At 46.7% G+C, this 24753-nt stretch overlaps 1 protein-coding gene across 3 annotated transcripts in view; it reads left to right on the top strand.

The window, feature by feature from the left end:
* The first annotated feature begins 7054 nt into the window (after positions 1 to 7054).
* ZNF281 (zinc finger protein 281) overlaps positions 7055 to 24753 on the top strand; it is a 46411-nt gene continuing 28712 nt past the window's right edge. The window contains exon 1 of one of the 3 annotated variants that reach the window (XM_056547651.1): positions 7055 to 7858. In XM_056547651.1, coding sequence (XP_056403626.1) covers positions 7499 to 7858 — 360 coding nt within the window. In that variant the 5' untranslated portion in view covers positions 7055 to 7498. Of the gene's footprint in view, positions 7859 to 8938; positions 9048 to 24753 lie in introns of those variants that run through there. The other 2 variants (XM_056547649.1, XM_056547652.1) reach the window with 2 other exon arrangements.

The raw sequence follows: 24753 nt of genomic DNA, 5'->3' as shown, positions 1-24753 counted from the left end.
TTGAGTATCTGGTCATGCCCTTTGGCCTGTGCAACGCCCCTGCCGTCTTCCAAGACTTTGTTAATGAAATTTTTCGTGATCTCTTATACTCCTGTGTTGTTGTATATCTGGACGATATCCTGATTTTTTCTGCCAATCTAGAAGAACACCGCCAGCATGTCCGTATGGTTCTTCAGAGACTTCGTGACAATCAACTTTATGCCAAGATAGAGAAATGTCTGTTTGAATGCCAATCTCTTCCTTTCCTAGGATACTTGGTCTCTGGCCAGGGACTACAAATGGATCCAGACAAACTCTCTGCCGTCTTAGATTGGCCACGCCCCTCCGGACTCCGTGCTATCCAACGTTTTTTGGGGTTCGCCAATTATTACAGGCAATTTATTCCACATTTTTCTACCGTTGTGGCTCCTATCGTGGCTTTAACCCAAAAAAATGCCAATCCCAAGTCTTGGCCTCCTCAAGCGGAAGACGCCTTTAAACGGCTCAAGTCTGCCTTTTCTTCGGCTCCCGTGCTCTCCAGACCTGACCCATCTAAACCCTTCCTATTGGAGGTTGATGCCTCCTCTGTAGGAGCTGGAGCGGTCCTTCTACAAAAAAATTCTTCCGGGCATGCTGTTACTTGTGGTTTTTTTTCTAGGACCTTCTCTCCGGCGGAGAGGAACTACTCCATCGGGGATCGAGAGCTTCTAGCCATTAAATTAGCACTTGAGGAATGGAGGCATCTGCTGGAGGGATCAAGATTTCCAGTTATTATTTACACCGATCACAAGAACCTCTCCTATCTCCAGTCTGCCCAACGGCTGAATCCTCGCCAGGCCAGGTGGTCTCTGTTCTTTGCCCGATTTAATTTTGAAATTCACTTTCGGCCTGCCGATAAGAACATTAGGGCCGATGCTCTCTCTCATTCCTCGGATGCCTCGGAAGTTGAACTCTCTCCGCAACACATCATTCCTCCTGACTGCCTGATTTCCACTTCTCCAGCCTCCATCAGGCAAACTCCTCCAGGAAAGACCTTCGTCTCTCCACGCCAACGCCTCGGAATCCTCAAATGGGGTCACTCCTCCCATCTCGCAGGTCATGCAGGCATCAAGAAATCTGTGCAACTCATCTCTCGCTTCTATTGGTGGCCGACTCTGGAGACGGATGTCGTGGACTTTGTGCGAGCCTGCACTGTCTGTGCCCGGGATAAGACTCCTCGCCAGAAGCCCGCTGGTTTTCTTCATCCTCTGCCTGTCCCCGAACAGCCTTGGTCTCTGATTGGTATGGATTTTATTACAGACCTACCCCCATCCCGTGGCAACACTGTTGTTTGGGTGGTCGTTGATCGATTCTCCAAGATGGCACATTTCATCCCTCTTCCTGGTCTTCCTTCAGCGCCTCAGTTGGCTAAACAATTTTTTGTACACATTTTTCGTCTTCACGGGTTGCCCACACAGATAGTCTCGGATAGAGGCGTCCAATTCGTGTCAAAATTCTGGAGGGCTCTCTGTAAACAACTCAAGATTAAATTAAACTTTTCTTCTGCATATCATCCTCAATCCAATGGACAAGTAGAAAGAATTAACCAGGTCTTGGGTGATTATTTACGACATTTTGTTTCCTCCCGCCAGGATGATTGGGCAGATCTTCTACCATGGGCCGAATTCTCGTATAACTTTAGAGTCTCTGAATCTTCCTCCAAATCCCCATTTTTCGTGGTGTACGGCCGTCACCCTCTTCCCCCCCTCCCTACTCCCTTGCCCTCTGGTTTGCCCGCTGTAGATGAAGTGACTCGTGATCTTTCCACCATATGGAAAGAGACCCAAGATTCTCTTTTACAGGCTTCATCTCGCATGAAAAAGTTTGCCGATAAGAAAAGAAGAGCTCCCCCCATTTTTGCTCCCGGAGACAAGGTATGGCTCTCCGCTAAATATGTCCGCTTTCGTGTCCCCAGTTACAAACTGGGTCCACGCTATCTTGGTCCTTTCAAAGTCTTGTGCCAAATTAATCCTGTCTCTTACAAACTTCTTCTTCCTCCTTCTCTCCGTATTCCTAATGCCTTTCATGTCTCTCTTCTTAAACCACTCATCATCAACCGTTTCTCTCCCAAATTAGTTTCTCCCACTCCTGTCTCCGGTTCTTCTGACGTCTTCTCAGTGAAAGAGATACTGGCCTCCAAGACGGTCAGAGGAAAAAGGTTCTTTTTGGTGGATTGGGAGGGCTGTGGACCTGAAGAGAGATCCTGGGAACCTGAGGACAACATCCTAGACAAAAGTCTGCTCCTCAGGTTCTCAGGCTCTAAGAAGAGGGGGAGACCCAAGGGGGGGGGTACTGTTACGCCGAGCGCTCCGGGTCCCCGCTCCTCCCCGGAGCGCTCGCTTCTCTCTCGCTACCGCAGCGCTCCGGGCAGCTCCACTGACCCGGTGCGCTGCGATACCGTCTCCAGCCGGGATGCGATTCGCGATGCGGGTAGCGCCCGCTCGCGATGCGCATCCCGGCTCCCGTACCTGACTCGCTCTCCGTCTGTCCTGTCCCGGCGCGCGCGGCCCCGCTCCCTAGGGCGCGCGCGCGCCGGGTCTCTGCGATTTAAAGGGCCACTGCGCCGCTGATTGGCGCAGTGGTTCCAATTAGTGTGTTCACCTGTGCACTCCCTATTTATACCTCACTTCCCCTTCACTCCCTCGCCGGATCTTGTTGCCATTGTGCCAGTGAAAGCGTTTCCTTGTGTGTTCCTAGCCTGTGTTCCAGACCTCCTGCCGTTGCCCCCGACTACGATCCTTGCTGCCTGCCCCGACCTTCTGCTACGTCCGACCTTGCTTCTGTCTACTCCCTTGTACCGCGCCTATCTTCAGCAGTCAGAGAGGTTGAGCCGTTGCTAGTGGATACGACCTGGTCACTACCGCCGCAGCAAGACCATCCCGCTTTGCGGCGGGCTCTGGTGAAAACCAGTAGTGACTTAGAACCGATCCACTAGCACGGTCCACGCCAATCCCTCTCTGGCACAGAGGATCCACTACCTGCCAGCCGGCATCGTGACAAACACCCTGTTACTCTGATCAGGTTTAATACCACCTAGCTTTTGTACTGCTTCTAAAGCATTCTGCAGGGCTACAGCATAAGCCCGAAGAGTCTCACCTGGTCTCTGACGTCGCTCGTACAATCTCAGACGTACCTTAGAGGGGGAGTGAGATTCGAACACCTGATAGAGCCCCTCAAAGATTTTCTCTACTGTAGCCTTGTCGGCCGGTGGCCAGGTGCGTACCTCCTCTAATGCAGGCCCTTGCAACTGCCCAGTAAGTAACTGCACCTGTTGATGAGGGGGGAAAGCATAAAAAACGAAGAGGCTGTATATCTTCTCCTTGAAGTCCCTCAATGTAAAAGGGTCACCGTTGTAGTTTGGAAGGATCGGATTTCCCAGGAAGACAGGTGTGGCAGCAGGGGTTCCTGAGATGAGTGCAGAAGCTGGAGATGAATCAGGTTGAACTTGTCCTGCTGACTGTGCTGGTCCTGCTGATGAAACCACCGGAGCACCACCATCTTGCTGAATAGGGGGTGCAGGTGCCGCAGGTGCTGGAACAGGCATTAGAGCAGGTTCTGGAGGTGTAGCAGGTCCTGGAAGCGGTATTAGTGCTGCCGGATCCGACATTTTGGCAAACGGAGTTGACCCTTTAAATGAAGCTCGGAAGCATCGGTCCCTTTAAGAGACACAGCTTTTTATTAATCTGGAACTTGAGCGCGACAATCGGGAGTTGGAGTGAGTCCAGACAAGATCTTAACTTAGCGATCTGGTACTTCAGGGTTTTATACTGTGCTGGCTCTTTAAAGCTTTCAGTCCTCTTCAACACTCTGCATTTCTTCTGACTGTGCTTTTCTGTAGGTCTTTTATTTGAGGCTCCGCCAAGATGACCGCTGCGGCTCTGGAGACCTCGGTGGGCGGAGTTTCAGGATCGCGCGTGCGGGAAAGCCCGGCACTAGTTTTAACCCCTACTGATGCAAATCGCAACTCCGCTGTACTTTTCGCCTCCCCCTTACTTTTCGTGCGCACTTTTTGCACACAGTACAATAAACACAGTCCCATACTTTTGAATGCGACTTACAGTACATGAACACAGTTCTTTCTATGGGGGAAGTACTCTGTTAACGGTGGCAACAGCTGTAGGCACACACCCGTATCCTGTTCGTGACGCCAAAAAGCTATGCGGTAGCTTGGGGGTGTAGGATATATGGGGTGCAGCTGTGCCGTACTTTAATGGGGTCTGTTTAACCCTTTCTACTCGTGACGCCAGGGTGAGGACTCCTCTGTAGTGCTTGTCCTACCGCCACCCTTCCCAAGAGCGATAGGGAGGTATGAAATAATTGAATGTCCACAACCGGAACTTTTACTGAAGATTTTATCCATGCTTTATAACTGGACAGGCTCCCCAGCTGCGGAGTTTGTTGTGACATTATGTCCAATTTGCTTTTTTACCTCCCTTTTTTGGTTTAGTTCCAATACACACAAAACATGTGTTACTGCAATCCTTTTCTGTGAGAAATACTTCATTTCCTAGAAAAATGTCATGGGTGCCAACATTTACGGGCATGACTGTAAATGGAGGTCATGGTGCCCTCCTCAGTACTTAGTGCACCAAGAAATACCATCATGAACATGAAGCGAGCACAGGAGCTGTGCTCTCTTCATGAACAGCGGGTCCTGGATGCTGTCAGCAGCAAGGACCTCAGCAATAATGGTGGAAATGGTGGCGATACAGGGGCAACAGCATCATGATGTCACGGCTCCGTCCCCTTGTGATGTCACAGCCCGCCCCCTCAATACAAGCCTATGGGAGAGGGCGTGACGGCCGTCCACTGTATCGTCCGTCATTACGCACAGAGCGAGTGTGCTCTGTGCAGTGATGACAGCGGGGTGTCGCAGCCGAGATCGCAGGGTCCCCAGTGGCGGGACCCCAGCGATCAGACATCTTATCCCCTGTCCTTTGGATAGGGGATAAGATGTCTAAGGACGCAGTACGCCTTTAATATGCAGATTTCTTTGCCTAGAAGCACCTATTTTTGATTCTTGATTGTTGCTCTTGCAATTTTGGATTTTATTATTTGCATTTACTTGTATTTCTGTATTTTCCTGTTAATATCTAATAAACACAGAATTACTTATAGGAGTCAGAATAAGGAAATTTTAAACATTTCTTTTCTTACAAAAAGTTTTACAGTCATATACAAACATGTAAACATGAGTATCTTTTTAATCATATTGACCCACAGAATGAAAAGAGAAGTCATTTTTTTGACCGCAAAGTGCACAGTGTAAAGCAAAAACAAATTGTTTGTTGCGCCATACACTTTACGGTAAAAATGAAAGGTGTCAAAGTACAATTGGTGGCACAAAAAATAAGCCCTCACATGGCTTGGTAGATGGGAAAATAAAAGAGGTATGCCTCTTCAAAGGAGGAAAGAAGAAACAATTATGAAAACTCAAAAATAAAAAGGACTTTGTCCTTTAGACAAATTACTTCTGTGTGCATGGATGCATAAAAAAAAAATAATAATAATTTGCATTTTCGCTTTAAGACTGTCGATTCATTGCAGAACACTACCGTGTTTTCCCGAAAATACACCCTACCCTGAAAATAGGCCCTAGCTGTATTATTGGGGTGGGCTACAATATAAGCCCTACCCCGAAAATAAGACCTAGGCCAGTGGTCTTCAACCTGCGGACCTCCAGATGTTGCAAAACTACAACTCCCAGCATGCCCGGACAGCCGTTGGCTGTCCGGGCATGCTGGGAGTTGTAGTTTTGCAACAGCTGGAGGTCCGCAGGTTGAAGACCACTGACAGAGACAATGCCCGGGCTGCAAATATTAAAAAACAAACTCTAACTTACCTTCGTCCTCCGTTCCCACGTTGCTAAGGAACCGGCCTCACTGTCCTCCGCTGTTATCGCTGCGGTCCTGGGGATGGGAACGTCACAGAGCCTTCAGCCTGTCACCGGCCGCAGCGATGTCCCGCCTCGGCCGATAGGCTGAGCCCACTGTGAGGTAAGAAGCCGGCCGGCTTCTTACATGACAGTCGGCTCAGCCTATCATTGGCCGAGGCGGGACATCGCTGCGGCCGGTGATAGGCTGAAGGCTCTGTGACGTCCCAACACCAGGACCGCAGCAAGAACAGCGGAGGACAGTGAGGCCGGTGCCTTAGCAACGGGGGAACGGAGGACGAAGGTACGGTAAGTTAAAGTTTGTTTTTTAATAACCTATTTGCAGCCCGGGCACAGGAATAGATACAGCACAGTGGCTGATAATTATTTGGGGGGGGTGGAAGCTGTGCTTGCGAGTGACAATCGATTATTACCCCGATGTGGGGTGCTGGGCTAATAAATCGGCGGGGGGGGGGGGGGTTGGGGGAGTTATGTTGGGGGGCAGAGCTGCACCCATCACATGATAATAATTGGGGGGGGTGTAAATACCGTGGAACCGCCATGTTGTTTAATATATATATATATATATATATATATATATATATATATATGTGTAAGCCCTACCCCGAAAATAACCCCTAGTGTGTTTTTTGTGACTAAAAGTAATGTAAGACCCAGTCCTATTTTCGGAGAAACACGGTAGTAGGATGTGTATAAATGGTATATATGAAAAATTTAATTAAAAGAAGTTTTACAGTAACAGACAAACATGTAAACATGAGTATCTTTTTAATCGTATTGACCCACAGAATGAAGAAAGATGTAATTTCTTATTTTTTTTTTTTACCACAAAATGCACAGTGTAAAACTAAAATAAATTCTTTGTTGCGCCATGCAAACATTGGGGGAAATTTATCAAAACCTGTGCAGAGGAAAAGTGGAGCAGTTTCCCATAGAGACCAATGAGATTGCTTATTTCATTTTTTGAAAAGGCCTTTAAAAAATGAAAGCAGCCATCTGCAAAGGTTTTGCTAAATCCCCCCCTCATTGTCATTTAGTTATGTTGCTTTAAATAAAGTTATTCACAAGAAGTATAAAAAAAAAAAAAGAAAGAAAGAAAATACAGACAACGCATGCGCACAAGTGCGTGACCATCGCCATTCGGCATGCGCAGCTACGTACAGGAGGCCGCGCCTGCGCATTGGACGCCCGAACGAACCACGGGGACGTGCGCAGCGGGCGTCCAAAGCGCATGCGCGCTGAGCGGCACTCTGGGCCCTGCGCAAAACGCCGCGAGATGCTTACTGACTCCCCGCGCGTGCGCAGTACGACTCTCCAACCGCTTCTATTGTGGAGCTTTCGGGCGTCGTGTTTCTTCAGTAGGCCGGCGGTCAATGACGGTATTGTTTCCCGCCGAGAGCCCCTGGCGGTCGGTATCGGGCTCGATGGAAGGAGTGAAGGCGACCTTGTGAGGATGAGCGAGTGTGTGGAGACATAGTTGGCTGCCCGGCCCGGTCCGTTACCTCAGCACCCCCCCCCCCCCTTCCCCCGCTCCTTCTTTCTATCTTTGCGCTCCTGTGTTCTCCTTCCCCCGGGAAACGACGAGCCATGGAGCCGACGTTCCCCCCCAGCATGCTCATGTTCAGCCACCTTCCACCGGTTACTACCTTCGCCCGCCTGGGCTCCGAACTGCTGCCTCCTCCGCCGCCGCCACCGACTCTTCTCCAGGCACCGGGAGACATGATCCTGAAGAAAGAGCCGGGCTCCCCCCCTCCTCACCCGGCCGACTTCCTGCAGAGCCTGACGGGCATCAAGCAGGAGAAGATGGGGGAGCACGAGCAGTACCACCACCACCACCATCATCACCACCACCACCACCCGTACTACGATGGCAGGCCGCCGGCCGAGATCGTGGAGGTGACGGTGGGAAGCCCCGGGCTCATCCAGGACCTGGGCCTCAACAGAGAGGTGAGCTGTAATAAGGTTATAATAACCCTGTGCATGATAAACCATAACCCTGGAAGGTAAGTGCCCCCTCCCCACCCCACAAATATACTGCTCTGTTTGTAAACACAAAATGGAGGGAGATTGCTGACCACTCTCTGTGCTGCTGTGAACAATAGCAGTGTACCGGCCCTTTAAGAACACCGGACACGTCGCCATGGCGCCCCGTAATCTTGCCACAGAGCCTGTGGCCTTTATTGTATCATAAAGTCTTATAGTTTTTTTTATGTATTTATATGGCTGAAATTCATTTATTATAATTTTTCTTCCCCCTCTCTCTGTCATCAAGGATATGTTTACTAACAGCATGAGGACGAACGGGGTGTATTCCAACCAGGGTGCCTCCAGCTGTTGCGAAACTACAACTCCCAACAGCTGGAGGGGCCCCAGGTTGGGGGAAAACATTTGATCTTAGTGCAGGATCTTCATTTGAATTTCCTTTTTTATTTACACCTAAAATGGAGAACACACGAGATCAACAGGATATGTCGGTGTTTTCCAACCAGGGGTTCTCCAGCTGTTGTGAAACTAGAGCTCCCAACAGCTGGAGGACCCCAGGTTGGGGAAAGCATTGATCTTAGTGCAGGATCTTCATTTGAATTACCTTTATTTACACCTAAAATGGAGAACACAACAGAGATCAACAGGGTACGTCAGTGTTTCCCGACTAGGGTGCCTCCGGCTGTTGCAGAAGGCTGTCCGGGTGTGCTGGGAGTTATAGTTTTGGAACAGCTGGAGGCACCCTGGTTGGGAAACACTGCTGTAGTCAGTGCCACAAGGGGCTTGTATTGGTCTCCGGCTGGCCAACATGTGCAACTATGCTGCAAAAAGAAATGCAGAAGTGCAAACCCCAGCTAAAAACAAATAAATCATCAAGGGTATGTTTACTAACAGCATGAGGATGTACCCCAGTGTTTCCCAACCAGGGTGCCTCCAGCTGTTGCGCCACTACAACTCCCAGAATGCCCAGACAGCCTTTGGCTGACGTACCCTGTTGATCTTTGTTGTGTTCTCCATTTTAGATGTAAATAAAGGTAATTCAAATGAAGATCCTGCACTAAGATCAATGTTTTCCCCAACCTGGGGCCCTCCAGCTGTTCCAAAACTACGATTACTATTGTGACCGGACAGCCTTCAGCTGGGGAACATTGATGTAAGTGCAGGTTTTAGCCCACCTCCTCACGATCTTGCCAAATGACAACTCCCAGCAACCTTCAGCACTGCAGATGTTTTGGACTACATCTCCCATGATGCTTTGGCAGCATTCTGGCTGTATGAGCATCATGGGAAATGTAGTCCAAAAGATCTACAGTGCCAAAGGTTGTCTATGCCATGGATAGGGTATAAGTGACTGATCGCGGGTGCTGCAGCAATCGGACCACCCCCTACCGATTCACTATCCTTTAGATCAGTGTTTCCCAACCAGGGTGTCTCCAGCTGTTGCAAAACTACAACTCCCAGCAGGGAGTTGTAGTTTTGCAACAGCTGGGGGCACCCTGGTTGGGAAACACTGGCGTACCCTGTTGATCTTTGTTGTGTTCTCCATTTTAGGTGTAAATAAAGGTAATTCAAATGAAGATCCTGCACTAATATCAATGTTTTCCCCAACCTGGGGTCCTCCAGCTGTTGCAAAACTACAATTACTATTGTGACCGGACAGCCTTCTGCTGGGGAACATTGATGTAAGTGCAGGTTTTAGCCCATCTCCTCACGATCCTGCCAAATGACAATTCCCAGCACCACTGAATGCTGAGGGTAGTAGTTTGTTACAACCTAGAGTGGACAGGCTGGTGCCCAAATGTGACTGGCAATAAAGTAGACCTTGTTTAAAGGGGTACTCCAGGACAGCGGATCAGCATCTGATTTCGGTAGTTCGATTGCTCCAGCCCCTGCGAGCAGACGCTTAAACCCTATCCCAGGCATGAGAATCCTTCAGCACTGCAGATGTTTTGGACAACATCTCCCATGATGCTTTTGCAGCATTTTGGCTGTACGAGCATCATGGGAAATGTAGTTAAAAATTTCTGCAGTGCCGAAGGTTGCATGTGCCTGGGATAGGGTATAAGTGACTGATTGCGGCTGCAGCAATCAGACCACCCCCTGCCCGTCCAATCAGACACCGATCTGCTATCCTTTAGATCAGCCTTCGGCTGTCTGGGCATGCTTGGGAGTTGTAGTTTTGCAACAACTGGAGGCACCCCGGTTGGGAAACACTGCTTTAGATCAGTGTTTTCCACAACCAGGGTGCCTCCAGCTGTTGCAAAACTACAACTCCCAGAATCCCTCCCTGGGCATGCTTGGAACTGTAGTTTTGCAACAGCTGGAGGCACCCTGGTTGAGGAAAAATTGCTTTAGATAGGGGGATACATTTATGATCACTGGCATACCCCTTTTGAGCAACCACCGATCGACTTGACTTATAGAAACTGGGAGCTCCGGAGATATAGGAGCCTTATACCGTGCTCTCTCTGGCACTGCTATAAAGAATGAATGGAATTCTTGTGGACCCACAGCTCCATGCAGCCGGGAGATTCAGGGTCCCATTTTGGAGATGGCAGGGGGCTTACTTTTTGTAGTTTTTATCAGTACCATTTTTGTTTTGATGAAACTTTTTGAACGCTTATTCATATTTTTATGGTATATGAAGTGACCAAAAAGTCTTTGGTATTTTTTTACGTGTACGCAATCGACCGTGCGGTTTAGCTATTCTGATATTTAAGTAGTTCGGACATTTACGCACGCGGTGGTACCGCATATGATTAACTTATTTTTTTACGTATTTTATTTAAAAAATAGGAAAAAGGGGGTGAATTAAATTTTTATTAGGGTGGGGCCTTATTCACCTTTACTCTGTTATATTTTTTTTACCACTTTTTACTGTTCTTTTTAGCCACCCTAGGAGGCTATGCCATGCAATCTTTTGATTGCGTACACTTTTCAATGCTATGCCATAGCATAACAATGATCAGTGTTACCGGCGCTCTGCTGCTCTAGCCAGGCACTGCGCAGAAGATCGCCGATCGGACAACGAGGAGGCATGTGAGGACCCTCCCGTCGTCCAGGAGGCTGATCGGGACATCGCGATTCTGTCGGCTTTCTGGGCATGCTGGGAGTTGTAGTTTTGCAACAGCTGGAGGCACCTGGGTTGGGAAACACTGTACTACATGATCCCAATTGAGAAGTTGAGTGTGCATATTGGGATTGCTTTGTTAGCCAGAAAACTGTCACCTGGTTAATGCTGCCCACTCCACAGGCAGCGGGATGCCAGGACACTATGGCCTACTCTAAAACGTAGGGCTGGGTGGTATGACCAAATCTGCGTATCGCTGTATTTTTTTTTTAACTTTCGGCGGTTCCACCGTATTTTCTCCCCCCCCCCCCCCCCATTATCAGCCCAGCGCTGCGCTATTCTGCCCCCCCCCCCCTGCAGACGCAAGGTAAACAAAATAAACTCGCGCATGTTCCGACGTCTGCCTTATGCTAGGGACGGGAACGTCGGACAGCCATCAGCCGATCACCGGCCGCAGCGATGTTCCGCCTCGGCCGCTGATAGGCTGAGCCCACTGTCATGTAAGAAGCTCTGGGCGGCTTCTTACATGACAATGGGCTCAGCCTATCAGCGGCCGAGGCGCAACATCGCTGCGGCCGGTGATAGGCTGACGGCTGTCCGACGTTCCATTCACTAGGAAGCAGATGAGTACCGGACCAACGGGAGGTGAGTTAAAGTTTATTTTGTTTTTTGCAGCCCGGGCATAGGGATACCACATAATATAGAGCAGTGGTCTTCAACCTGCCGACCTCCAGATGTTGCAAAACTACAACTCCCAGCATGCCCGGACAGCCAACGGCTGTCCGGGCATACTGAGAGTTGTAGTTTTGCAACATCTGGAGGTCGGCAGGTTGAAGACCACTGGTATAGAGTGTCAGCGCCGGCGGCCGCAACAAACATGAGGATGAGGAAGGCAGCGCATGCGGGTGACATATCAGTATTTACCCTGATGGGGACAGCGCTGGGCTGATAATTATTTGGGGGGGGGGGGGCAGAACAGCGCTCACAGGTGACTTGTGATTAGTTCCCCGATGTGGGGACAGCGCAGCGCTGGGCTCATTCATTCATTCCCGAGGGGGAGGGGCCCAACCGGTATTGCGGTATGGGTTAAAATTCATATCGTGCAGCACAAAAATGTCGGTATTCGGTATGAACCGATATACCGCCCAGCCCTACTAAAACGCTCTAGTGTTTCTGAGGAATACGTTTTAAAAAGCCACCAGCACCCAGATAATTGGCCAGCAGGGTGAGGGGCCACCCCAATGACTTCTTACCCAGCGGCTTCTTATAACTGCGATTTCTCTGAAACGTCAGTGTTTCAGAATGGGTCATAGGGGGAGAAGTTTAGTTGCCCATAGCAACCAATCAGATCGCTTCTTTCATTTTTCAGAGGCCTTTTCAAAAAGGAAAGGAGCGATTTTCCCTCTGGACATGTTTTTATAAATATCCCCCTATAGTGTCTGGGCATCTCGCTGCCTCTATCTGCTACAAGCTGCCCATAGTTCTGGTAGCATGAAACATGTGACAGGTTCCCTCTTAAGTTTTCTGGCAAACAAAGCCATCTCAATACGTACAATAAATGGGGGAGATATAGTAGTAAGCTTTCTTGGCATTGCTATTGAGAAAGAGTGGAGCGCTTGAGGACCCACCGCTCTATGGAGCTGAAAGATTCAGGCCCACCCCCCCTTTATCAGACATTTAGATAGAGGATGTTTAAATTCTCAAGTACCCCTTTAAAGGAGATTTCCCGCGTTCCAAAAAGATGGCTTCCCAGTCATTGGATAAAAGAAGCTGAAAAGTGGCCGAGGCGGGACTTCACTGCGGCCGGCGATTAGCTGAACTGCAGTGTGACGTGTCGGGCCCCTAGGAAGATGACCAGGGCCAGAGGACAAGAGATTTTGGTGGCAGTGGGGAATTGGTGGGAGATAAGTAAAAAAGTTAAAAACTCTCCATAGTATCCCTTTAACACTAGCATTCATGGCACTCGAGCTATGATGGCAAATGTTTACGGGTCTATTCACATGTACAGTATCCTGCACATATTTGATGCACAGGATTTGAAGCTCCAGATTTTAATGTATATAATGAATGGAGGCCAGAAACGCAACATGAACCAGTCTAATGGCCGTAGTTTAATAGCTGTACAGTCCTTCAGCTAATGGCTCTCTGCTGATCACATGAACAATACATAACGTTTGGCATGGCAAAACATTCATGTGGGAGGGGTAAGATGTCCTGGCAGCGACTTATGCCCGCTGAGAAAGGGTTGGACAGTTGAAATCCAACAAGCCTATTCTCCCCAAACATATGTTGGGAATTTAGGGGGACGCCTCTATACACTTTTAAACAGTCTTAGTGTATGGACCTTTAGATTGCCAGCAGATCCTGTGTAAATTAGTGAAGGTTATATAATCTGTCTGATGTGCGTGTCCTAAACCAGTGGTTCAAGTAAAAAAAAAAAAAACAGTAATGGCAGCTACTGGTCTGGACCACTTTGAAAGAAATGGTAGGCTGATGTCACTTCACCGAGGAGCGAATCAGGAGGACAGCAAAGGGGAAGTGCGGGCAGTGGGCAGTAACTACCATCAGCTTTGGCTGCTTTCACACTTTAAAATTCATCCGTTTTTAAAGATCAGTGAAAATCGGCCATTAAACGTCCTTTAGAAAATCCCATACGTCCGATAGAAAATCCCATTATAGTCTATGGGATTTTTACATTTTCCGTTTTAATCCGTTATAGCCCGTTATTAATAACTGACGTTATTTTGTGACAGAAGATAGGAACGGAAGAAATAGTGCATGCACTATTTCTTCCGTTCATTCTCCCGTCGCAAAATAACGTCTGTTATTAATAATGGACTATAACGGATTAGAACGGAAAATGTAAAAATCCCATAGACTATAATGGGATTTTCTATCGGACGTTTAATGGCCGATTTTCAGGGTTTTCATAAAGGAACATTAAACGGATCTTTAAAACGGATTAATTTTATAGTGTGAAAGCAGCCTTTGTTGCTCCACTGCAGACTGGGGACCCACTGCTATGAGCCATAGCAATAGGTCTCCAGACTAGAAGAGTAGTGGAGCACCAAAACGGGACAGTATGGCGGCCTAAAACTATATATGGGGGCAGTTTGGGGGGCCTTACAACTTTATGGGGACGCAATGTGGGTACTATTACTGTGTGTGACAATAAACATGGGGAGTTTGTAAATAGGTGAGTATTGTACTGCAGAAAGGAGCCCAAAATGTTTGGCTGGTTCTGTGGAGAAGCCTTGTAAGGGAGAAATCTTAGTGGCGGTCTAGGCCAGATAGTGAAGAAAAGAAAACCAAACAACTCCCGGTTAGAGAAGACGTCACCTGTAAGACGGGGGACTGGGGAGATAGGGAGAGGAACAGGTAAAGAGGAAAGTGAAGCATATGAATTGTACAATAATTACAAACTGTCTCTATGTGGGGTGTAATTTTTTGGGAATGGGCACTCAGACAAAAAAGGTTGAGAACCACTGTCCCAAATGCAGATGTTCTTTGGTTCCCTCGGGTGAGAAGTTTCCGGCAGTGGCTTAGTCTCCACGTCACAATAAACCAGCATTTCCCAACTAGTGTCTCTCCAGCTGTTTCAAAACTACAACTCCCAGCATGCCCGGACAGCCTTTGGCTGTCCGGGCATTCTGGGAGTTGTAGTTTTGCAACAGCTGGAGGCACACTGGTTGGGAAACACTGAAATAAACTTTCACACTCATGGTTATACCCGTCCTGTGCGCTTAGTGGTCTACAGTGCCATCAATTATATGATTATCTCCGGCCAGAGATTCTGTCAGCTGCGGCCACCTTTGAAATTTTGTCACTAGGACTATTGACAGCAATGAAATTGGCGCAGAATTCATGTGAAAGAATAAACATGTTTGTTTGGGGATTTTTTTTTTTCAGTGGAATTCTGCTGCACAGAACACAGTGACATTTTCGTGGCAGAGAATTCCACCACAGAAATCCCGCTGTGGGAATGGTGCAGTAGAATTCCATTGAAAAAAAATGGGGGGCTACTGTACTGGAAACTCTGTAGTGGTAGTAACGCTATGTTCGTATGGCCGATTAATATTAAAATCTTCTGTAACTTTCCCATATATCTGAAAGGGGTGGCAGAAATTAGAGATGAGCGAACTTACAGTAAATTCGATTCGTCACGAACTTCTCGGCTCGGCGGTTGCTGACTTTTCCTGCATAAATTAGTTCAGCTTTCCGGTGCTCCGATGGGCTGGAAAAGGTGGATACAGTCCTAGGAGACTCTTTCCTAGGACTGTATCCACCTTTTCCAGCCCACCGGAGCACTGGAAAGCTGAACTAATTTATGCAGGAAAAGTCGGCAACTGCCGAGCCGAGAAGTTCGTGACGAATTGAATTTACTGTAAGTTCGCTTATCTCTAGCAGAAATACATGCACGAGCTGCATAAACATCATTTGTTGCTACGAAGAAAATAGGTGCAAAAATCTCGCCAACAAATCTGCATCTTTCAGTCACATCTTATTACCTTAGACCAGTGGTGTCCAAACTGTGGACCTCCGGCTGTTGGAAAACAATAACTCCCAGCATGCTGGACTGAAAACGGCTGTCTGGGCATGCTGGGAGTTGTAGTTTTGCAACAGCTGGAGGTCCACCATTTGGACACCACTGCCTTAGACATTACTGATTTGACTGGTTGAAGATTCCTAGTCATCACCGCAACCAGAGCCCATGTCTAGGGCTGAACTCCATTGTTTGATGGGAAGTATAGTGCTGCATGCTGCAACCACAGCTGCAGTTGGGAGTATTTATTCTCGCACTTTTATGTTCTCTTTTTTTTTTTTTTTTTTTTTTTTTTTTTTTTAGATCGGTGAAAAACTTTCTTTTAAATCAACTGGTGCCAGAAAGTTACAGTTAAACAGATTTGTAAATTACTTCAATTAAAAAAATCTTAATCCTTCCCGTACTTATTAGCTGCCGAATACTACAGAGGAAATTATTTTCTTTTTGGAACACAGAGCTCTTTGCTGACATCACGAGCACAGTGCTCTCTGATGACATCTCTGTCCATTTTAAGAACTGTCCAGAGCTGGAGAAAATCCCCATAGAAATCATATGCTGCTCTGGACAGTTCCTAGAATGGACAGATGTCAGCAGAGAGCACTGTGGTCATGATGTCAGCAGAGAGCACTGTGTTCCAAAAAGAGAATAACTTCCTCTGTAGTATTCAGCAGCTAATAAGTACTGGAAGGATTGATTTTTAAATAGAAGTAATTTACAAATCTGTTTAACTTTCTGGCACCAGTTGATTTAAAAAATAAATAAATAAATAGTTTTCCACCGGAGTACCCCTTTAAATGGTTGTTCCAGACATACGAAATGTTTTCTAAGTGCTGTCCACAGAGGTGATCTGCCTCAGACAGTGACTCATGTCATGACTGACACATCAGAGCAGTGTTTCCCCAACTAGTGTGCCTCCAGCTTTTGCAAAACCACAACTCCCAGCATGCTGGAAGTTGTAGTTTTGCAACAGCTGGAGGCACACTAGTTGGGGAAACACTGCATCAGAGGAAGCGGTGAGCAGTGTGGATACAGCTACATCTCAACGATGTGGGTAAAAAAAAAAAATTTGTATAACTGAAATAACCCTTTATTAGTCCGATCACTGTGGCCCCCAAGATCAGCTTTTGGGGACTTTATTTTAAGATAGAGCTTAGCAGTAGGTATCTTGGTATCATCCGAAGGTGCAAATAGCTACCTATCTGAGTACAGGAAAATAATGACGTTTTCTTGTACTCATTCCCAGCAAGATCCTAGAATTGAGTTCTGCCCTTTGTATCTATATTATCTGTCCTCATGGTGATGGGCAAGGTCATGCATTACATGGGCACATCGGCTCGGCAGTTGATGACTTTTCCTGCATAAATTAGTTCAGCTTTCCGGTGCTCTGGTGGGCTGGAAAAGGTGGATACAGTCCTAGGAAAGTTTCTCCTAGGACTGTATCCACCTTTTCCAGCCCACGGGAGCACCTGAAAGCTGAACTAATTTATGCAGGATAAGTCATCAACTGCCGAGCCGAGAAGTTCATGACGAATCGAATTTACTGTAAGTTCGCTCATCTCTAATGAGCACGAACCGCATACGTTTAGCAGTAGAACAAATATTAAGGCCAGGTGATGAACTTCAGCTCCCGGTAAGGCTGGGATAACGCCACATTTGTGCTATACAGTTCCCGTATACGTTTTCAATTTGAAAATCGTATGCATTGACTCTCCATTGAAAACCGTATGCCAAACGATGCATCAGGTTGTGTCCATTTTGCATCCTGTACGGTTTTGTCATTTTTTTTTTTTTTTTCTTCCAGTACCCAAAATCATAGCCTACCACTGTTTTTGGTCCGGGTGAAAATGTATCGAAACGTATACTTTTTATTTATTTATTTTTTTTTAACATTGGAGTCCATGGGAACCGTATAGAACCTTATGTGTGTATGGTTCCATACGGTTTTTGACTTTGCACAGTTTTTTTTTTCTTGGAATTTCAATCAAACAAGTGAAACTTTATTCATAATGGAATGGAAAGTTAAAAACTTGTAAGTTTTTATTTATTTTTTTTCTTAAAAAAGGAGTGCAACCGGACATCATTTTTAAAACCGTATACGGATTAAAATTTGTACACATGTTTTGATATAGTTAAGGCTGCATTCACACTTCGTTTTTACATTACGGGTGCCAGATCCGGCTTCCGGACGTGCAAACCAGACTCTCCCGTACACCAGCGCTGAACTCCATTTACTTTAATGAACCGACCGGAGTCAAAGGGTGACTCCGGTCGGCTCATTTTTTGACCCGTATCCGGTTTTGTGACCGGACCTAAAACCGTAGTATGCTACGGTTTTAGGTCTGGTCAGGAAACCGCATACGGGTTTGAAATGAGCCGACCGGAGTTACCGTTTGACTCCGGCCGGTTCATTAAAGTAAATGGAGTTCAGCACTGGTTCGGCTGGTGTACGGGAGAGCGTGGTTTGCCCCTCCCCCAGCCGGGTCCGGCACCTGTAATGTAAAAACGAAGTGTGAATGCAGCCTTAGTCCGGTTTTGAGGAATCAGTTTATCAAAAACCTGATACGGGAACTGTATTGCAAAAACGTGGTGAATGCAGCCTTATCCAGTTCATATTTCATCCATGGACTGTTTGGATATGTTGGCAGGATGGTATGCTGATATATCCTTGGTTTACCCTTGCCATACCCATTTAGACCAAAGGTAGTCACTAGGAAATGATCAGTTCATTAACTCTAATGAACACATCAAGAGTGTGTCATGGTTTACCATAGTATACCGTTTATACTGAACATAGTACATTACCAAATATGAACATTGCCTGAATTAGGATTTCTATCCACATCCACTCCAGTCATTGGAGCCTGCACAGTGGAAATAGCTTTTATTTGCTACAAAAGGAGCAATATTGGAGGTATAATTTGTATAGAAACAATTGACCAGTGTAAATAAAGGGATTGATCAGTGGTAAAATTCACTTATTGCTTCTATATTGCCGTGCATCATGGCTACAGATCATCGGTCAGGTTTATTTTAACTACCGATTGTTCCTCAGTGGTTTGAAGGATTTTGGTTGTCCACCTGTGAAGCTCTCCTGCTGTTAGAGGGTATCTGGGTACATCCTGAACTGGAATGCCTCGAACTGCAGGGGGCAGTCTAGTGATTTCTGGTGTCTTTCTTCTGTACAGCTTTGTTCTCTAGATGTGGACAGTTATCTGAAGTTTCTTTGGGCTTAAAGGGGTATTCCAGATTATTTTTTTTTGACTATGCTACAGGAGCTGTAAAGTTAGTGTTCATAGTTCATAATATAGTGTCTGTACCTGTGTGTGACAGTTTTCTCACAATTATGTGATTTTCACCCCAATATTTATTTTTCCCAGCATACAAAATGACTGTGGTCTCAGATTTTTCCCAGCTTGCAATGCAGCCGAGACCTGACTCACTAGTCAGCTGATGGCAGGGAGCCTGTCTGCTTCAATGGGTGGAGCGATCACTTGGTGGGAGAGAGATCAATCTGCAACTAATGCAACCGCTGTAGGCACCCTGATTGAAAACCACAGGTCTTTGAATGGATGCAACTCATTATGTTTCAATGGGTGGGGTGGCTGATGTGTGGGAGGGAGGAAAATGGAATTATGGGATTTGTGGGCAAAAGAAGAAAACTCAAACAGTAAAAACCAATTCACAAAAAGCTAGCCACGGTGTTATGGTAATCTCACAACATAGCCATTTATCCCCAGGACAAGCACAGATCCTTCCTAACCATGTCCATTACTGTCTGCCAGGTACGTACTAAAATCATCTTATGGTGGAGAACCCCTTTAAAGGGGTACTCTGCCCCTTATTCCTTATCCAAAGGATGGGGATAAGATGTCTGATCGCGGGGGTCCCTGCTGCACCCGGCGTTCGATTAGAGTGTCGGGTGCAGCGCCGAAGGCTCGTGACGTCACGGCCATGCCCCTTCAATGCAAGTCTATGGGAGGGGCGTGATAGACGTCACACACCCTCCCATAGACTTGCATTGAGACGGTGTGGCCATGAAGTCACGATTGGGGCATGACCGTGATGTCACGAGCCTCCACCCCACATCACCAGTCATCTGTCATGGAGCGAGGTTCGCACTTAGCACCGGATGTCTGGGGTGCTGCAGCCGAGATCGCGGGGGTCCCTAGCGGCAGGACCCCCGTGATCAGACATCTTATCCCCTATCCTTTGTCTAGGGGCGGAGTACTCCTTTAAATATGCTTCTCTTTTTAGCCATGTGTGCAAAATGTATGCCAGGTGTCCTGTTAGACGCCAACATTCCTTTTCGTACCAATTCTGGATTTACATTTTCTGAGCTGGCACCCAGTGTCATCGTGTATGTTAGTGCACAAATCTTCATCTTTTCTGTTAGGCTAGTTTATATAGTTGCATTTTAACATTTTGTATAGTGACTGTGAAAACTGGGTCCCTGAATGAACCTAACTACGGAGACCTATGTTCAGACGTACACCAGAAGTCCAGGTCTTGAGGTCCTATAACCGAAGCATTACAGCCCTAGTTGTTGGTTCTCTTCCATATGTTTGTTGGTTATTTCAGATGTCTTATATGCAGGATCTTTTTTAATAGATATGGCTGTTTTGTTGGCCTGTTTTTACATGTCCCTAATTCCTTACATATGCAGACTGTGTAATTACAACAGTGAATGGATGTTACATGGAGCTGTAGGAAGGAATATGGACAAAGCAGGAAAATCTTTCTGAACAGTATAGCAAGTATCGCTCCTGGTTGTTCTGTAGGCTTGGGATCTCTTGAAAAGGTGCAACCTGTCTCTTATAGACCCAAGGTTGGGTTTACAATGCATAGACCCAGAGGCAGTGCCCCAGAGGCATGTGTCCAGAAGCTGCTACCCCATACGATTCTCAGAACACGTAAAGGAGTTGTAACCCTCAAAAAAAAAAGTCCCCACAATGTAGCACATTCCAAAATGCTGCTTTTCATCATTCAATGGCTGAGTTTCACATGACATCAAAACTTCCGAAACACATCTTGTCCGCTCTATAAGGGCCAGTTCACACTACAGTGTACGGGAACCGGATACGGCTGGGGGGAGGGAAAACCGGGCGCTCCTTTATCCCAGCCGGTCGACCCCCCCATATGCAATGCATTTCAATGAGCCGAGCGGAGTCGAACATGGACTCCGGTCGGCACACCACGGTTTTACGTCTGGTCAGAAAACCGTATACCGGGCAAAATTGAGCCGACCGGAGTCCATGTTTGACAACGCTCGGCTCATTGAAATGAATGGGGTTTGGGACGAACCCGGCTGTGACTTGTAGTTTTTCTACAGCTGGAGAGTGGCAGGTTGGGGAACACTGTCCTAAGGTTAGGGCTACACGGTACTGTTTCTGGAACACGCCAAGGATTGCGGTAGTCTTGGCAAGAGCTGTTTCCTGTCCACTTTCCTGTCCTTCTGGGGCAGGAAAGATGTGAATACATGTTTATAGTCTGTTACTTTGCCTGTGCTATTGAGAATCTTCCATTGTGTGTATGTGTGTTTTTATATATTATAAAGTATATTATATATATTATGTATATGTGTGTGTGTGTGTGTAATATATACAGTGATCCCTCAACTTACTATGGCCTCAACATACAATAGTTTCAACATACAATGGTCTTTTCTGGACCATCGTAAGTTGAAACCAGACTCAACATACAATGTTACCTACGGTCCAGATCTGTGAAACGTGTCAATGGCTGGAAGAACCGACCAATCAAAATGGGCATTCACTGGTAAAACCCCTGTATTACTGAAGCGTATGCACTGACTGGTGTCTGGTATTACATGTTCTGTACACTTTACCTGTATCAGGGTTAGCTGCTCCTTTGTACACCAGGTGAGGGTGACTCCATAGCTTTTTTGGGACACTGTGTTCTGTACAGGACCCCGAAGAAGCTCCTGTCCTCTACATAGACCAGTGTTTCCCAAGCACGGTGGCCCCAGCTGTTGCAAAACTACAACTCCCAGCATGCCCGGACAGCCTTTGGCTGTCCGGGCATGCTGGGAGTTGTAGTTTTGCAACATCTGGAGGCTCCCTGCTTGAGAAACACTGACATACACAGTGATTTACAGCTCCCAGCAGATCTTTATTACTTTTATATGTAACGATTTGCTCTATCTATATTCGTTATCTACTTATTTTTTCTTTAATCCTCACTTTTTCCTATTTTTGGATGACATTTTGGGGCTTTAGAACCAATTACTAGGTTTCCATAGAGTTTCGATCTCAACATACAATGGCCGTCCCAAAATCAATTAATATTGTAACTTGAGGGACCACTGTGTGTATGTGTGTGTGTGTGTGTGTGTGTGTGTATATATATATATATCATCCTTTCCCGTGTGTGTGTGTGTATGTATATATATATATGTGTGTGTGTGTGTGTGTGTGTGTATATATATATATATATATATGTGTGTGTGATTGGGCACCAGTGACCTCAGAGACAGCCATTTTGCAAGCTAAACACATATTCATGAGGCTGCAGCTCAGTCATTCTTTAGGAATGGGTGACACCCACTGAGGCATTCTTCAGCAGCTCTTCAGTTTTTGGAGCAGATGCCTTTTTTCATTGTTGTCCTTTCTTAAAGATATTAAAGGGCATTGAACCAGACTATTGTCCCTGCTGATTGTGTGATGTGTGTGGATTGTAGCCTAGCACATAGAGGGAGCTGCTTTCCTTACTCTGAATGGCCACTAATGGGGGCTTTTTTTCCCTCTGTTTCACATTTCAGTTTTTACTTTACATTGGCGTGCGCTCCAGAAAGGCTCCATCCATAGGCCTTTGTGCACCCATAAAGATTCTGGAGGACTGTCCATTTGGCATACATGTAGTCTGCTTAGTAAAGTCTTATACTATGTGGTTTACATTAGGAATTATGTCGCTGTATGTGTATCACATCTGATGGGAGCAAAAAACAAAATGGCTGTGGCCCTTATTTCTGAGGAATCGGCACAGTGTTTCTCAACCAGGGTGCCTATCATGCCGGTGGGCAAACGCCATCCTACTGAGTTTTTATGTGACTATGCTACAGGGGCTGTAAAGTTAGTGTAGTTCATAATATAGTGTTTGTACCTGTGTGTGATGGTTTTCTCACAATTCTTCCGTGATTTTCGCGCCAAAATTTCTTTTTAACAGCATACAAAATTAAACTTTGTTCCTAGTATGCTAGATACCGCAAGCCCCCATACACACTGGCAAAAAGTACAAAAGGGTTTCATAAATGTGGCCACACACGCTGTGTGGTCTGTCCTTTTGCCGAAAAATGCTATAAAGTGGAGGGGACAATCGATGGCAAAAACCATACTATAAATGATTTCATCAATTGTGACAGCAACTTTGTTGTTTACAAGGTGATGTGCACTATATGTACCGTATTTTTCGCCCTATAGGACGCACCGGCGTATAAGACGCACCCAATTTATAGGTGCAAAATAAAAAAAAAAATTAAGATTTTGAACCCAATAGTGGTCTTCAACCTGCGGACCTCCAGATGTTGCAAAACTACAACTCCCAGCATGCCCGTTCTTATACGGCGAATACACCCCTATCGCGGCGGTACCTGCGGCCATCAACAGCCGGGACCAGCGGCTAATACAGGACATCAAAGCTGACCGCCGTGTCTGAAGCGAAAAATAACACTAATCCGGCTGTTCAGTCGGGCTGTTCGGGACCGCGGCGGTCCTGAACAGCCCGACTGAACAGCCGGGTTAGTGCTTACAGGACACCAGGAGGGACCTTACCTGCCTCCTCTGTGTCTTCTCCGTTCAGGGATCCCCTGTATGCCGGCGCTCTCCTTCCTCCTCCTCATCATGTCGTCGCGCACGTGCGTCGACGTGCTTAACTACGTGATGGCGGCGACGGAGAGCGAGGATACCCGGCCGGAAGCAGAGACGTTCCGGAGCGACGGGGACAGCGATGGAGCGACATCCAGGGCAGAGGTGACGGGTCCGGAGCGGCGGGGACACATGAGTATTACCTCCTATGCAGTGGTCTTCAACCTGCGGACCTCCAGATGTTGCAAAACTACAACTCCCAGCATGCTGGGAGTTGTAGTTTTGCAACATCTGGAGGTCCGCAGGTTGAAGACCACTATTGGGTTCAGAATCTTTATTTTTTTTTTAGATTTTGCACCTATAAATTGGGTGCATCTTATACGCCGGTGCGTCCTATAGGGCGAAAAATACGGTATGAAAGTTTGCTTAGGTATGCTATTTTTTTTTATATATTTTCTTTTTACTTCCATTCTGCTTACGTGCGACAAATTTACTATATTGTTGCACGGTATTAATACATTTTTCGCAGATAAGCAAAAGCGGGAGTTTTTTCTCACCTAAGCGAAAACAAGTCAGTTTCTGTTATACTTCAGCCGAACCTTGACTTAACTATTTGGTAGGTTTTTAAAGCCTTAGCGACTTTTTTTGCGAATGTCGCGGTTGATAAATTTCTGACTATGGCAAGTCAAAATTGTAAAAAAAACGCTTATGTATGCCTATTTGAAACAAAAAATGCTTTTATCGCTCTTGTGGCAGATTGTCGCATGAAAAAAGACTGTGGCGCAATTTTATGCGGAAAAAATTTGGGTAAATCGGTTGATAAATGTCTTTCTTGGTGCTGTCCTGACTCCTTATAGCAGTATTCCCCTGGCTGTTGCTAAACTACACCGGCTCTCCAGGCATGCTGGAAGTTGTAGTTTTGTAACAGTCGGGGGGGGGGGGGGGGGACACTGGTTGGGAAACACTTCCTTCCAGGTTATGTCCCCCCCCCCCCCCGCTTTATCTGTAGGAAGTTTTACCCGCCAGATACATCCACATACTCTGCTGTGGGATAAAAGTATGTCCATGGCAGGTGGGACAACATCTGACGGTCTGGGGGCCATTGAATTGCGCTGAGATAAATCTTTGCCATCGAGACATTCTCTCTCTTGGGGCTTCAGCAAGTGAGACAAAGAGTTCAATGGCCACCTCAAGCCGCCCATTGTAAAGGGCCAGAGCTTTGTTTAGTTCATAAATCCCTTTTTTCAGTGAGATTTAGGCCAGTCTGCGGCCTCCCACTGTGCGCCGTATAGAGATGGATGGAGCCTTATGTTGTCTGCATCACTTCAAGATAAACTGCATGCAAATATAGGGACGTATCGAAGAATGCACATGACTATCGAGTGAATCAGTCTCCGCTGTCTGGCGCTCTCCTCTGAAGGTGCAT

Source organism: Hyla sarda, chromosome 12 (genome assembly GCF_029499605.1).
Source record: "Hyla sarda isolate aHylSar1 chromosome 12, aHylSar1.hap1, whole genome shotgun sequence".
In the NCBI taxonomy this organism is placed as follows: Eukaryota; Metazoa; Chordata; class Amphibia; order Anura; family Hylidae; genus Hyla; species Hyla sarda.
This window is presented reverse-complemented; position numbering and strand designations above follow the sequence as displayed.